Source organism: Trachypithecus francoisi, unplaced genomic scaffold (assembly GCF_009764315.1).
Source record: "Trachypithecus francoisi isolate TF-2019V2 unplaced genomic scaffold, Tfra_2.0 Lachesis_group15, whole genome shotgun sequence".
NCBI lineage: Eukaryota > Metazoa > Chordata > Mammalia > Primates > Cercopithecidae > Trachypithecus > Trachypithecus francoisi.
This window is the reverse complement of record NW_022681460.1, coordinates 99,352,952-99,368,430: the sequence shown is the minus strand read 5'-3', so window position 1 is coordinate 99,368,430 and position 15,479 is coordinate 99,352,952. Positions and strand designations below refer to the sequence as shown.

At 48.8% G+C, this 15,479-nt stretch overlaps 1 protein-coding gene across 2 annotated transcripts in view; it reads left to right on the top strand.

Annotated features, from left to right (window-relative positions):
* Positions 1-10,430: 10,430 nt before the first annotated feature.
* ABCC1 (ATP binding cassette subfamily C member 1) overlaps positions 10,431-15,479 on the top strand; it is a 193,459-nt gene continuing 188,410 nt past the window's right edge. The window contains exon 1 of one of the 2 annotated variants that reach the window (XR_004443005.1): positions 10,431-10,656. Coding sequence is in view for 1 of the 2 variants with exons in the window: in XM_033235630.1 (XP_033091521.1) it covers positions 10,609-10,656 (48 nt within the window). In the remaining variant the exon portion in view is untranslated. The remainder of the gene's footprint in view (positions 10,657-15,479) is intronic. The other variant, XM_033235630.1, reaches the window with a different exon arrangement.

Here is a 15,479-nt window from a genome sequence, read left to right as displayed (position 1 = left end):
ACTTTGTTCCATAAAATCATACATAGATAATTTGCAGTTTGAAAATAGATCAGTACAGGCCAGGTGCAGTGGATTACGCATGTAATCCCAGCACTCTGGGAGGCCGAGGCAGGCGGATCACCTGAGGTCAGGAGTTCGAGACCAGCCTGATGAACATGGTGAAACCCCCCCCGTCTCTACTAAAAACACAAAATTAGCCAGGCATGGTGGAGGGAACCTGTAATTGCAGCTACTTGGGAGGCTGATGTAGGAGAATTGCTTGAACCTGGGAGATAGAGGTTGCAGTGAGCTGAGATTGTGCCATTGTACTCCAGCCTGGGCAATAAGAGTGAAACTCTGTTTCCAAAAAAACCACAAAAGCAACAACAACAACAACAACAAACAAACAACCAGAAAGAAAAGAAAATATGTCACTACAAATGAAATTTTTTCCTCTTGCTTGGTGGATCTGGGGGATACCCAGGCACAGGAATTCAGATAAGTGTTCTCTGAACAAAAAGGCCCACATTTATTAAACTTTAGAAGTTAATTTTTACCTTTGTTTGGTGAAGCATCCCACAGTTGTTCAGTTGCTCTGATGTGCTCCTCTCCCTCCTTTTTTTTCTTTGTTTTTGATACAGGGTCTCACTCTGTTGCCCAGGCTGTAGTGCAGTGGTACAATCACAGCTCAGTGCAACCTCTACCTCCTGGGCTCAAGCAATCCTCCTAAGTCTCCTGAGTAGCTGGGAATACAGGTGTGTACCACCATGCTTAGCTAATTTTCATAGTTTGTAGAGATGGGGTTTTGCCATGTTGCCCTGGCTGGTCTTGAACTCCTGGCTTCAAGTGACCTTTTTGTTCAGGGAACACTTATCTGAATTCCTGTGTCTGGGTATCCAAGTGCCTGGATCCTCCAAGCAAGAGGAAAAAATTTCATTTGTAGTGATATATTTTCTTTTCTTTTCTTTCTTTCTTTCCTTCTTTTTTTGAGACAGAGATTTGGTCTTGTCGCCCAGACTGGAGTACAATGGCACGATTTCAGCTCACTGCAACCTCTACCTCCCATGTTCAAGCGATTCTCCTGCCTCAGCCTCCCAAAGTGCTGGAATTATAGGTGTGAACTGCCATACATCCTCTTCCTGTTTTTAATAAGTGAATAAACGTGACTTTTTTCTCACTAGGGGTTAGTCCCTGGTGGCCAAGCTGGTCTCAAACTCCTGGGCCTGAGCAATCCTCCACCTCAGCCTCTCAAAGTGCTGGGATTATAGGTATGAGCCATCCGGTCAGCCTCATTTATGTATTTTTTATGGATGCCTTTGCACTCCCATGATAGATGTGAGAAATGGTGGCAGACACTGCAGGACCTGCAAAGCCTAAAATATTTACAATCTGGCTCTTTACAGAAAAACTTTGCTGACCCCTGGTCGAAGTGTTCTGAGTACATAAGTGAGCAAAACATACCTAAATCCCTCCATCATGGAGCTGCAATTCTATAGAGGAAAAATAAAAAGATTTGCATACTTACAAGACACCATAAATAGATCTAGTATATGACCTGTATATAACTTAGGGTAATTAAATGTGAAAAGAAGAAGTGACCGGGTGCAGTAGCTCACACCTGTAATCCCAGCACTTTGGGAGGCCGAGGTGGGCAGATCACCTGAGGCCAGGAGTTCAAGACCAGCCTGGCCAACATGGCAAAACCCCATCTCTACTAAAAATACAAAAATTAGCTGGGCGTGGTGGTACGAACCTGTAATCCCAGCTACTCGGGAAGCTAAGGTGGGAGGAAACACCATGCCCAGCCTGCTTCCACTTTTCGGCTACTGTGAATAATGTTGCTGTGAACATGGGTGTACAAATACCTGTTCTAACCCCTCCTTTCACTTCTTCTTCTTCTTCTTCTTTTTTTTTTTTTAATGGAGTTTCACTCTTGTTGTCCAGGCTGGAGTGCAATGGCGCAATCTTGGCTCACCATAACCTCTGCCTCCCGGGTTCAAGCGATTCTCCTGCCTCAGCCTCTTGAGTAGCTGGGATTATAGGCATGCGGCACCAACCATGCCTGGCTAATTTTATATTTTCAGTAGAGATGGGGTTTCTCCTTGTTGGTCAAGTTGGTCTCGAACTCCTGACTTCAGATGATCCACCCGCTTCGGCCTCCCAATGTGCTGGGATTACAGGTGTGAGCCACTGTGCCTGGCCTCACTTCTTTTGGTGATATACCTAGAAGTAGAATATTTGTATCTTTTTGCAGCAGGATTTTATACCCAGGACAAAGGGAGGCCATTGGAGGCTGTATGCAGGGTGCTTTACTAGGTCCCCTGGGGCTGCTGTGAGGGGTTCTGATTGTAGTGGGGAAGAATAGAAGTGGGGAGACCAAGGAGGAGGTAGGTGCAGAAGGTCAGGTCAGAGATAGCAGCAGCTTTGAGGTCCCAGTCTGGGGCAGGCGCTCACGCCTGTAATCCCAGCACTTTGGGAGGCCAAGGCGGGTGGATCACTTGAGGTCAGGAGTTCGAGACCAGCCTGGCCAACATGGTGAAACCCCGTCTCTACTAAAAATACAAAAATTAGCTGGGAGTGGTGGTGTTCACCTGTAGTCCCAGCTACTTAAGAGGCTGAAGCAGGAGAATTGCTTGAACCTGGGAGACTAAGGTTGCAGTGAGCCGAGATCCTGCCACTGCACTCCATCCAGCCTGGGTGACAGAGTGAGGTATCTCAAAAATAAATAAATAAATAAAAATAAATAAAATGCTCCCAGTCTGGCTGGGGAGGCCATATGGAGCAAATAAATAAATGAATGATTACAAATAGTGAAAAGTACTCCTAAATAAATGAAGAAGAACACAGTGCTGTGATTACAGGAAATAAAAAGAGGAACTCTGGCATTCTGTATGCTATTTACCAGTTTAGTGATGCTTGAAATCCAAAATCCAAATCTTGCATTTTAATCATCAGTCACTTTGCTGCCAGTTGAGTGGGTTTGATGCAGTGCCCAGAGTCTCTTGGTCTAAGGGTTTGTTACATTATGAGAGCCCCTAATGGGGAGAGTGGGGCTTAGAAAGAAGGCAAAGCGGGTGGTTTGAGCCTGTGGCTGAAAGAGTTGCACGGAGAGGCTTGGTGGTTAGGAGCAGAGCTGAGCCTTATCTCTGCCACATCCCAGTTGTTGGATCTGGAACATGTTACTTCGTCCCTCTAAACCCAATTTCCGCTTTTGGAAAATGGTAGACTAATTTGTTTGGTCTATAATTACTTCCTTCTTTGTTTTGGTCACTCCTGTGTCTACAGCAACTAATACAGTACCTGGCACACAGGAGACCCACAATACGTTTCTTTCATACTTTGCTTCCTCTCCTCTCCTCTCCTCCCCTCTCCTCCCCTCCCCTCCTCTCCTCTCTCTTCCTCTCTCCCTCCCTTCCTTCTTTCTTTCTTTTCGTTCTTTCTCTTTCTTTTATGATGGAGTCTCACTGACAGACTGGAGTGCAGTGGCATCATCTTGGCTCGCCGCAACCTCCACCTCCCGCACATAGGAGACCCACGATAAATTTCTTTCTTGCTTTCTTGCTTTTCTTGCTTTGCTTTTCCCTCCCTCCCGCCCTCTCGCCCTTCCTTCTTTCTTTTCTTTCTTTCTTTCTTTTTTTTTTTTAAAGACATTTTATTTTGTTTTTGAGACGGAGTCTCGCTCAGTCGCCCAGGCTGGAGTGCAGTGTTGTGATCTCGGCTCACTGCAAGCTCCGCCTCCCGGGTTCACGCCATTCTCCTGCCTCAGCCTCCCAAGTAGCTGGGACTACAGGCACCCGCCACCACGCCTGGCTAATTTTTTGTATTTTTAGTAGAGATGTGGTTTCACTGTGTTAGCCAGGATGCTCTCAATCTCCTGACCTCGTGATCCGCCCGTCTCGGCCTCCTAAAGTGCTAGGATTACGGGTGTGAACCACTGCGCCCGGCCTCTCTTCTTTCTTTCTCTTTCGATGGAGTCTCACTCTGTCTCTCAGACTGTAGTGCAGTGGCACCATCTCGGCTCACCGCAACCTCCGCCTCCCGGGTTCAAGTGATTCTCCAGCCTCTGCCTCCTGAGTAGCTTGGATTACAGGCGTGTGCCACCATGCTTGGCTACTTTTTGTATTTTTAGTAGAGATGTGGTTTCACTGTGTTAGCCAGGATGCTCTCAATCTCCTGACCTCGTGATCCGCCCGTCTCGGCCTCCTAAAGTGCTAGGATTACGGGTGTGAACCACTGCGCCCGGCCTCTCTTCTTTCTTTCTCTTTCGATGGAGTCTCACTCTGTCTCTCAGACTGTAGTGCAGTGGCACCATCTCGGCTCACCGCAACCTCCGCCTCCCGGGTTCAAGTGATTCTCCAGCCTCTGCCTCCTGAGTAGCTTGGATTACAGGCGTGTGCCACCATGCTTGGCTACTTTTTGTATTTTTAGTAGAGAGGGTGTTTTACCATATTGGTCGGGCTGGCCTTGAACTCCTGACCTCAGGTAATCCACCTGCTTGGGCCTCCCAGAGTGTTGGGATAACAGGCGTGAGCCACCGTGCCCGGCTCACATTTATTTATTTTCTATTTTAATTTTTTTAATTGAGGCTGTGCACTGTGGCTCATGCCTGTAATCCCAGCGCTTTGGGAGGCTGAGGCAGGAGGGTCGCCTGAGGCCAGGAGTTCGAGACCAGCTTGGGTAACGTAGTGAGATCCCTTTTTACAAAAACATTACAAAAAAATATTAGCCAGGCGTGGTGGTGTATCCTATAGTCACAGCTACTTGGGAGGCTGAGGCAGGTGGATTGCTTGAGTCCAAGGGTTTCAGGCTGCAGTGAGCACCACTGCTCTCTAGCCTGGGTAACAGAGCAAGAGCGAGATCATATCTCAAAGAATTTTTTAAATTGAGTTTAATTTTCATAGAGCAAAGTACAGCAGCTTTAAATGTCCTCTTGATGATTTTTCTTTTCTTCTTTTTTTTTTTTTGATACAGAGTTTTGCTCTGTTGCCCAGACTGGAGTGCAGTGGCATGATCTCTGCTCACTGCAACCTCTGCCTCCTGGGTTCAAGTGATTCTCCCGCTGCAGCCTCCGGAGTAACTGGCATTACAGGCTGCACCAGGACACCTGACTAATTTATGTATTTTTTAGTAGAGATGCAGTTTCACCTTGTTGGCCAGGCTGGTCTTGAACTCCTGACCTCCGACCTTGGCTTCCCAAAGTGATGGGATTACAGGCATGAGCCACTGCACCCAGCCAAGCTCAATGAATTTTAAAATATAAATGCGTGTGTATGTGTGTGTGTGTGTATGTACATATGTATGTGTGTGTATATATGTGTGTGTGTGTATGTGTGTGTGTGTGTGTACGTATATTTAAAACCACGTAACTACCACCAAATCAAGTTATAGAACATTTCCATCTCCCTAGGACATTTCTTCCTATTTTGACTTTGATCAACATATTATTACTATTATTCAGAGACAGGGTCTACCTCTGTTGCCCTGGCTGGAGTGCGGTGTTGCAATCGTACACAATTCACTGCAGTCTGGAACTCCTGGGCTCAACCAATTCTCCTATCTCTGTTTCCTGAGTAGCTAGGATCACAGGTGTGTGCCAACATGCCCAGCTAATCTTTAAAATTGTTTTGTTGAGGCAGGCGCAGTGGCTCACGCCTGTAATCCCAGCACTTTGGGAGGCTGAGGCAGGTGGATCACGAGGTCAGGAGTTTGAGACCAACCTGGCCAACATGGTGAAACCTCGCCTCTACTAAAGATACAAAAAAGTAGCCAGGTGTGGTGGCACGCGCCTGTAGTCCCAGCTACTTGGGAAGCTGGGGCAGGAGAATCGCTTGAACTTGGGAAGCAGAGGTTGCAGTGAGCCAAGATCACACCACTGCACTCCAACCTGGGCAACAGGGCGAGAGTCTGTCTCAAAAAATAAAAAAAATAAAAAAAATAAAAATTTGTTTTGTAGAAATGAGGTCTCACTGTGTTGCCCAGGCTGGTCTCAAACTTCTGGCCTGAAGCAGTCCTCCTGCCTGTGCCTCCCAGATTGCTGGTATTACAGACATGAGCCATGGTGCTTGGCTCTCGAATAATGTATATTCGTTTTACCTATTTTTGAACACCCTGTAAATGGGATCATGGCAAATATGCTCATTTGTGTCTGGCTTGTTTTGCTCCTTGTTATGTTTTGTGGGATTCATACATATTGTTGCTATTATGAACACTTTTTGTAGATGTGTTTTGGTGGATATAAACTCACCTTTCTTTTGGAGGTGAGTGGAATTGCTGTGTCACTATGTAATTGTATGTTTCACTGTAGTACAAATTGTTAGTTTTCTTTTTTTTTTGGAGATGGAGTCTCCCTCTGTCATCGGGGCTGGAGTGAAGTGGTGTGATCTTGGCTCAGAGCAACCTGCGCCTCCTGGGTTCAGGCAACTGTTGTGCCTCAGATCCCCAAGAAGCTGGGACTACAGGCGTGCGCCACAAGGCCCAGCTAATTTGTTTTTTTTTTTTTTTTTTTTGAGACAGAGTCTCACTCTGTCGCCCAGTCTGGAGTGCAGTGGCACCATCTCAGCTCACTGCAACCTCCGCCTCCCGGGTTCAAGCAATTCTCCTGCCTTAGCCTCCCACGTAGGATGGATTACAGGCATGCACCACCATGCCTGGCTAATTTTTTTGTATTTTTAATAGAGATGGGGGTTTCCTCATGTTAGCCAGGCTGGTCTTGAACTCCTGAGCTCACGCAATCCGTCTACCTTGGCCCACCTTTTTGTATTTTTTGTAGAGATGGGGTTTCACCATGTTGCTCAGGCTGGTCTCAATCTCCTGAGCTCAAGAGATCCACCTGCTTCAGCCTCCCAAAGTGCTGGGATTACAGGCGTGAGCCACTGCACCCGCCCAAATTGTTAGTTTTCCAAAGTGGTTGAGCCAATTTATACATCTCCTAACAGAGCGTGTCTGTTCCCATTAATCCATGTCTTTGTCTGCACTTGGAATTTTCGGTCTTTCTTTCCAGTCACTCTGGTGGGTGTATGATGGTATTTCACTGGGGTTTTATTTGCATTTCCCTGATGACTAATGATGTTGAGCACATTTTCATGTGCTTACTCAATAAATATTTGTTGAAAGGGTGAATAAAGAGTGAATGAATAAAACATGGAAAGAAATCCAACTCTGTCTTGTGCCCTGCCTAAAACCCACCAGTGGCTCCCACTGCCCCTCTCTTGGCTGACGGGTACCTGCCTGACCTGGCTCCTTCTGACCTCTCCTGCTCCAGATGGATTGCTTTTGCTTCCTTCTCTGGGTTCCTGCCACCCAGGCTGTTTTCAGTTTCTTCCAAGGACCCTTCCTGCTTCATAACTTTGCTACAAACTCTCTTCTTCTGCCCAGAACACAACCCAGGCCCCAGGAACCCAGATTCATTCCTTGTATCTCAGCTTGAAAGCCTCTTCCTCCGGGAAGCCTTCTCTGACTTCCACCCTCAGCAGGGGTGGTGTAAATTGCTAACTTAGGCCCACTGTTGCCCACTTTTTTTGTTTTTGTTTCTGAGACGGAGTCACGCTTTGTCATCCAGGCTGGAGTGCAGTGGGGCCATCTCAGCTCACTGCAACCTCCACCTCCTGGGTTCAAGTGATTCTCCTGCCTCAGCCTCCTGAATAGCTGGGATTACAGGCACCCACCACAACACACAGCTAATTTTTGTATTTGTATTTTTATTATTTATTTATTTATTTTGAGATAGAGTCTTGCTTTGTCGCCCAGGCTAGAGTGCAGTGGCATGATCTTGGCTTACTGCAACCTCTGCCTCCCAGGTTCAAGTGATTCTCCTGCCTCGGCCTCCCGAGTAGCTGAGATTGCAGTCGCCCGCCACCACACCCAGCTAATTTTTGCGTTTTTAGTAGAGATGCGGTTTTACCATATTGGTCAGACTGGTCTTGAACTCCTGACCTTAAGTGATCTGTCTGCCTTGGCCTCCCAAAGTGCTAGGATTACAGATGTGAACCACCATGCCTGGTCACCACTTTTTCTTTCCAGCTGTGACCATAGTTGTAAATATCTCCCCTCCCCTGGCTTTTTTTTTTTTTTTTTTCTTTCTGAGATGGGATCTCACTATGTTACCCAGGCTGCAGTGCAACGGTGTGATCATAGCTCACTGCAGCCTTGAACTCCTGGGCCAAGTGAACCTCCCACCTCGGCCTCCCAAAGCACTGAGATTACATGCGTGAGTCACCGCTTCTGGCCTTTAAATACTCTTTCAAAAATATAGTATTTGATTAACATCTGCCATCTTACCATAAGAAACACTTAAAAAAATCCCAATTCAAAAAAATCCCAATCCTTTACGCTGTATAAGAGTAGCAATTTTGGCCGGGCGCGGCAGCTCACGCCTGTAATCCCAGTACTTTGGGAGGCGGAGGCGGGCGGATCATGAGTTCAGGAGATGGAGACCATCCTGGCTAACCCAGTGAAACCCCGTCTCTACAAAAAATACAAAAAAAATTAGCCGGGCATGGTGGCCGGCGCCTGTATTCCCAGCTACTCGGGAAGCAGAGGTAGGAGAATGGCGTGAACCTGGGAGGTGAGGCTTGTAGTGAGCCGAGATGGCGCCACTGCACTCCAGCCTGGGCGACACAGCGAGACTCCGTCTCAAAAAAAAAAGAAAAAAAAAGAGTAGCAATTTTATATTGTTCCTAGCAAGACATCTGGCATATAGTAGTAAATGCTCAATAAATATTTGTTGAAAGTATAAAGGTCAAGCAACAGCACAATTGGCATTGTTACATGAAAGTAATTATCCCTTAGAAACTCATTCACCTTCGGGGGACCTGGGTCAATAAAAAAAATCACAGAAAACAATCCTATCTACCTTCCTCCTTCCCTCACTAGGTCCTTTGTGGTTCGTTCTCAAATGCACACACAGTTTCTGTTTTATTTGGTGCAGCTGTTGTGTGCCTGTTTTACAGAAACCACACATCAGGCAGGAGATTAAGGAGAGGAGAAAAGAAAAGCATCCTGGTATCACAGTGAAATTTACACTCCGAGGCCTCGCCCTCACTCCTCTGTCTCTGCCTGTCTGTCTATGCAATAGTTCAAAAGCAATATGGCACAATAGATGGTATTATAGACTTCCTACCTCCCTGGCTAAACTTCTTGGGTTCAAAGTTTGGCTTAATCACTTACAATCTGAATAATCCCTGACAATTTACTCTGTCTTTCTGGGTCTTAGTCTCCTCATATGCAAAATGGGGATAATACTACCTCTTACCTCGTGGGGTTGTGAGGATTGCACAGTTAATTTGTGTAAATTGCTAAGAACATAGCCTTAGGAAGCCTTGTCACTGTGAATGCCTATTAATTATTTTTTTTTTATTATTTTTTGAGACAGGGTCTTGCTCTGTTGCTCTGGCTGGAGTGAAGTGGCGCCATCTCAGCTCATTTCAACCTCCGCCTCCCAGGTTCAAGCGATTCACCTGCTTCAGTTTCTCAAGTAGCTAGGACTACAGGTGCCCGCCACCATGCCCGGCTAAGTTTTGTATTTTTAGTAGAGACAGGGTTTTGCTATGTTGGCTAGGCTGGTCTTGAACTCCTGATCTCATGTGATCGGCCCGCCTCGACTTCCCAAAGTGCTGGGATTATAAGCATGAGTCACCATGCCTGGCCTATGATTATTTTGTCTCCAGGCTTCGGTTTCCTTACCTCTGAGGTGAGGATCAATAACCCAGTTATTTCTAAGTGATGCTTAAAGAGGTTGAGAAGAAGCAAACGCGCTCTGCACACAGGTGAGGTCAACAGCTGTTAGTGATGGAGACTGACGCCCTCTGGGTCATCAGTGCTCTGGAATCAGGCTGCTCATGGGTTTGAATCTCACTTCCACTTTCACTCCTTGCTAACTGTGTGACCTCAGGCAAGTCACTTCGCCTCTCTGAACCTCAGTTTCCCCATCTGTAAAAGGTGGGTGAATAAGAGTATCCACCTCCTTCTGTGTGAGTCAGCTTTGGACCGGGTTCAAATCCCAGCCCCGCAAATGATTAGCCAGGTGACCCTGGGCAGGGGGAATCACTCAACCTCTCTGCACCTGGGTTTCTTCCTTCATGAAAGTGGAGATAGTACAGAATGAAATGAGGGCGCAGCTAAGGCGCCCAGCACACTCCAGGCAGGTAGGGGGCTCCGTTCACGTTATTTTCCCCTGGTTACGGATACTGTCGTTAAACAGGGTTTGAAAAGTGGTCGCAGGCTGTGTGGCCCCAGAAATCCTAGGCGCTTCCGGAAGACGAGCCAAAGCTCCCCGAGACAGTCCGCAGGCGAGTGGGCCTGGGCCTCGGAGGATCTCGGGTGGGGGTGGCGCGGCGTCCAGGCCCTGGGCGCCCAGAGGTGGCGGGTCCGGCTGCCCACGCGGAGAAGCGCGAGGTGAGCCGGGCGCCGGGGCGGGGTGGGGCGGGGCCGCCGCATCCCCGTGACGCGCGGGCCAACCAGGCGGCGTTGCGGCCCCGGACCCGGCTCCTTGCGCCGCCGCCGCCGCCGCCTCCGCAGCCAGAGCCAGCAGCCGGGCCGGATCACCCACCGTCCGGTGCACGCCGCCGCCCGCGCCAGCAGCCGGGCCGCATCACCCGCCGCCCCGTGCCCGCCGCAGCCCTCGCCGCCAGCATGGCGCTCCGGGGCTTCTGCAGCGCAGATGGCTCCGACCCGCTCTGGGTACGTGCGGGGGGCCGCAAGGGGCCGGCGGGACGGAGGGAGGTAGGAAGGCCGGCGGGGATGGAAAGCACCGGGCCCACAGCCGGCCGGGGCACCGCGCTCCCTGCTCTGCGTCCGGCCTTTGGGGCCCGGTACTCCCACGTCGCCAGCGGCGCAGCTCCTTTCGGGGGTGCAAGGCGTGGGGGAAAACTTGGGTGACTCAGTTCCTGCGGAGCAGAGCGTCGGGGGCCGCGTGCCCAGTCCTGGGGTTTTGGAGGGGAGGGTCGGGCCAGAACCTCCCGAAGGAGGCCTTCCTGTTTTGGGGTTCCCGCCTCTAATTAAAAACAACCTTCCAGGGAAGGGACGCTAGAGATGGGGAGCGGGAAGGGGGTGTCTCTCTGCTTCTGTTTTCCCATCTTTTTTGTGGTTAGGGTCCCCCTTTTCACGAAAAATAGTCTATGACCAACGGGGTGAGCTGGGGAGGGGTTTAGATTGTAGAAAGGGACTTTCATTGTCTCCCCGAAGTTGTCGTACAAGCCACATTACTCTTCCGTGGTTACCTAGCTTTGTCTTTTTTGTTCTTTCTGCTTAAGTAGTGCGGGGGAAGTTTGGGGGAACCAGGGAAGAAGGGGGGTGTTCACCCTTGACGTGCCCCACCTGACCCTCGGCTCGAGTCAGATTTGGGGTGCAGCTGAGGACGCCGAGGACCCTGGTGGCTGTGGTCCTGCCCTCCCTTCCCTGCGACACGTGGAGCTCCTCTCTGGGGATTTAACCCCGGCAAATTTTCTTCGGTGTGGCCTGAGGAGCCTGACAGGGTGTCTGGAGTCCACTTTCTGTGGTTTAAGCCCCAGTCTTTTGGGCTTCAGCTTCTCCGTCATGCGATTTGCCTTTTTGTTCCAGGAAGGCACTTCTGTTTCGTGCTGTCTTGATTATTGGTGAACGCAGTAGGCAAATCTGGACACGACTGTTTCTCTCCTCTTTTGTTTAGGAATTAGGAGAAACAGCCTTGGTTCTTAGGAGCTGGTGATTAGCATCCAAAAATACTTTCTTGTCCTGTTTTGGGGGCCTTTCCTTGAAGGCTGCATTTGGAATGTTGAAAAATCATCCTCCAGGGCCCCATTGGAGGATTTGGTTTTGTTTATTTGTTTTTTTTAGTAGGGTATCATTATGTTTAATAACCTACCACATTTTGATATGTCTCCCATTTTAAGCCAGTGGGGTTGGAGAGTGACCCCAGGGGTGGAAATGGAACACGGACTTTACCTTCAGGGTCTGGGAGTGACTGGAGCCTCTTTGCAGATGAACTTTTTTTTTTTTTTTTTTTAGCAGAGAGAGGAAAACCTGTGGATCCCTTGTTACCAGGTGTAATAACAGCAAGATTATTTTTTGCAAAGATTCACATGGTGATCTGGGTTCAGGTTGCTGTGAATTCCGGAATATACTCTTGTTTATTTTCTTCTCCTGCATTGAGGAGGGGGCAAAACAGGGTGGACATCCATGAGGTTTTGTATCAGGACGTATTTTATTGATGGCAACTGGTAGTTGATGGGTAATGAGTGTGTTTGGGTGCGCTTTGTTTATCTTAAACTGATTCACGAAGTCTAGTTGTAATTTTTTAAAAATTTCAATTAATTTATTTTTTTTCCTTCGTTAAGGACTTTTTTTGCCACAGAAATTGCCAGGTGGCTGGGTTTTGCCTGGGTGTAATTGTAGCTGATTTCTGCCTCTGGTAGGTACCCCATCCCGGTGTTTGACCTTGCCTATTTCTGCTGTCTGGATTCCAAGACTTGCTGGAGGTGCCCTGGAATCAGAATTTGAGAGGAGGCAGCTGGGGCCTGAGTGGGAAAATTGAAATATAATTAACTGAAAGGTAGAAAGTAGGTAGTTGTTGCGTTTTTCTTTTTCTTTTTTGAGACATCGTCTCACTCTGTCACCCAGGCTGGAGTGCAGTGGTGCGATCTCAGCTCAGTGCAATCTCTGCCTCCCTGGCTCAAGTGATCCTCCTAACTCAGCCTCCCAAGTACCTGGGACTATAGGCATGTGCCACCACACCCAGCTAAGTTTTGTAGAGACAGGGTCGCACTATATTGCCCAGGCTGGTCTCATACTCCTGGGCTCAAGCGATCCTTCTGCCTCAGCCTCCAAAAGTGTTGAGATGACAGGCATGCCACTGTGCCCGGCTGTTTTTGTGTTTTTCAAGGCAGTATGTTCAAGGCCAGGAGCGACTGGCCTCCTGGGCAGTCAGATAACTGTGTGACCTTGAGCAAGCCACTTTCACTCTGTGTGCCTCACTTTCCTCATCTATAAAATGGGACAGGAGCCAAAAATGTGGCAGCCTTCTAGGGTTGTTGTGAAGAGTCAATAAGTTAATCTTGTAAGTGGCTCAGCTTGTGCCCTGCACAGAGATAAGCAATGGCTAGTGTTAAATATTATTTTATCCAAAGATGAAGTTGTGTGTTTCAAGCTCCTTGTTCTTCCTTTGGATTCCCCTTTTCTTCAGCTGGTGGAGATGAGATTGGGCTGTGGAAAGGCAGTGAGGCACTCGTGCCGGGCTCCTGTTGTGACCAAGGTCATGTGCTTAGAGTCAAGGTTAGTGGGCCTTGTGTGACTCTGTCAGCGCTTTGTTCCTGGGCCACTGTCTGCCTCTGAGCCACAGGAAATGTCCAGAAAACCCAGAAGATGAAAATGGCCCATGATAAGGGTTCTGTTGACCATTACTCAGACAGATGTTCTGGGAAGAAAAAAGGAGAACTTCACTATCAAAATGGAAAATAGGGCCTGAGGATAGGGCGCAGCTGCACTTGACTTTCTTTTCTCACGGGAGTGGGTCTCTGGAGATGGGGGTGGGACTGGTAGGAGGGGCTGCTTTGTGGCTGAGGTTGGAATGATGGTTGGAAATATGGGCCTGGGGTTTTTCGTGAGTTCATTTAAAAAAAAAAAAAAAGCAGGCTGGGCGCAGTGGCTCACGCCTGTAATCCCAGCACTTTGGGAGGCTGAAGCAGGAGGATCGCTTGAGGTCAGGAGCTCGAGACCAGCCTGGGCGACGTAGATTGACCCCATCTCTGCTAATAATACTAAATTAAAAAAAAAAAAAAAAGCCAGGCATGGTGGTGCGGCACCTGTGGTCGCAGCTACCAGGGAGGCTGAGGCAGCAGAATCACTTGAAGGCTGTGAGGGTGGAGGGTGCAATGAGCTGAGATCACTGTCACTGCACTCCAGTCTGGGCCACAGACTGAGACGCTGTCTCAAAAAAAAGGGCCAGGTATAGTGGCTCATGCCTGTAATCCCAGCACTTTGGGAGGCCAAGGCAGGCAGATCACCTGAGGTCAGGGGTTTGAGATCAGCCTGACCAACATGGCGAGACCCCCATCTCTCCTAAAAATTAGCTGGGCATAGTGACTCATGCCTGTAATTCCAGCTATTTGGGAGGCTGAGGCAGAAGAATTGCTTGAACCTGGGAAGAGATTGCAGCGAGCTGAGATCGCACCACTGTACTCCAGCCTGGGTGACAGAGAGACTGTCTCAAAAGAAAAAGAATTGTATTTCAGGCCCCGTGTAGAAAAATTGGAAATTATGGAAAAGCAGAGAAAATAACTTGGTATTAAGCAGTATAGTGTGGTAGCTCAGAGCAAATTCGGCTCTGCTGCTGAGGCAGATTACTTCTCTCTGTGCCTCAGTTTCCCTATGTGGGATAACATAGTAAGTAGTGAATAGCGGTGACTTGAGGAATAAGTGAGTGAATCCTTAGCGAGGTCTTAAAATGTTGCTGCTTGGCACACAGCGCTCAGTAAAGATCAGTGGTCGTCACCACCTGGAATTCTCGAGTTAATTTTTGCTGTTGGACCGACTGCCACTGGAGAAGACCAGAAGGAAGCTGCAGGTGTGTGTCACCCTCGATGGAGTGAGCTGGTCCCAGGGTTGATGTGCACGTCTGAGATACTCTGTGGCATCCACCAACTCAGTAACCCCCTGAATATCCGACTTAGCCGCCAAGAAGAGTATCTTAGAAGCTATTAGAAATTCCTCTTGGGGGTAGGAGTCAGTCTGATCCCTGCTTTAATTCCTCCCCTTGGCTCAACAACAGTCTATGAAGAGCCAATTTTTTCCCCCTCCTCCAAGTGTGGCTTTGGTTTTCAAATCCATCCCTTAGCCTTCTCCCACTTCCTCTGTTTTCCCCTCCCCATCGACCCCCCCCTTTTTTTTTTGAGATGGTGTCTTGCTCTGTCGTCCAGGCTAGAGTGCAGTGGTGTGATCTCGGTTCACCACAACTTTTGCCTCCTGCATTCACGTGATTCCCCTGCCTCAGGCTCCTGAGTAGCTGGGATTACAGGTGCCCACCACCACGCCTGGCTAATTTTTGTATTTTTAGTAGAGACGAGATTTTGCCATGTTGGCCAGGCTGGTCTCGAACTCCTGACCTTAAGTGGTCCAGCTGCCTCAGCCTCCCAAAGTGTTGGGATTACAGGCGTGAGCCACTGTGCTCAGCTTGTTTTCCCCCTTTTTGACTGCTCCTCCTTCCAGACCCTTCCTTATGGATTGTTAGAGTGGAAAGGGATGTCAGATCTCAGGGGGCCATTGCTTCCACCCACCCTATTTCATGGATGTGGACGCTGAGGTCCAGGATGGTGATATGACAGGGTGCAAGGTGAATGGTTTTGGGAGGAGATGAGGGTGACCCAGGAGAGGCCTGGGCAGGAGTGAACTCAGGGTTCCTGGTCCAAATGGATTCGTGATTCAGGCCAATCAGGAGCGGATTCAGGGTTCCTTGGCCAAATGGAGCCGTGCAGCCCTTAGGGGCCTTACAGAAGGCGGCTGCAGCCTGTCCATTTGGCTAAGACTCTCCT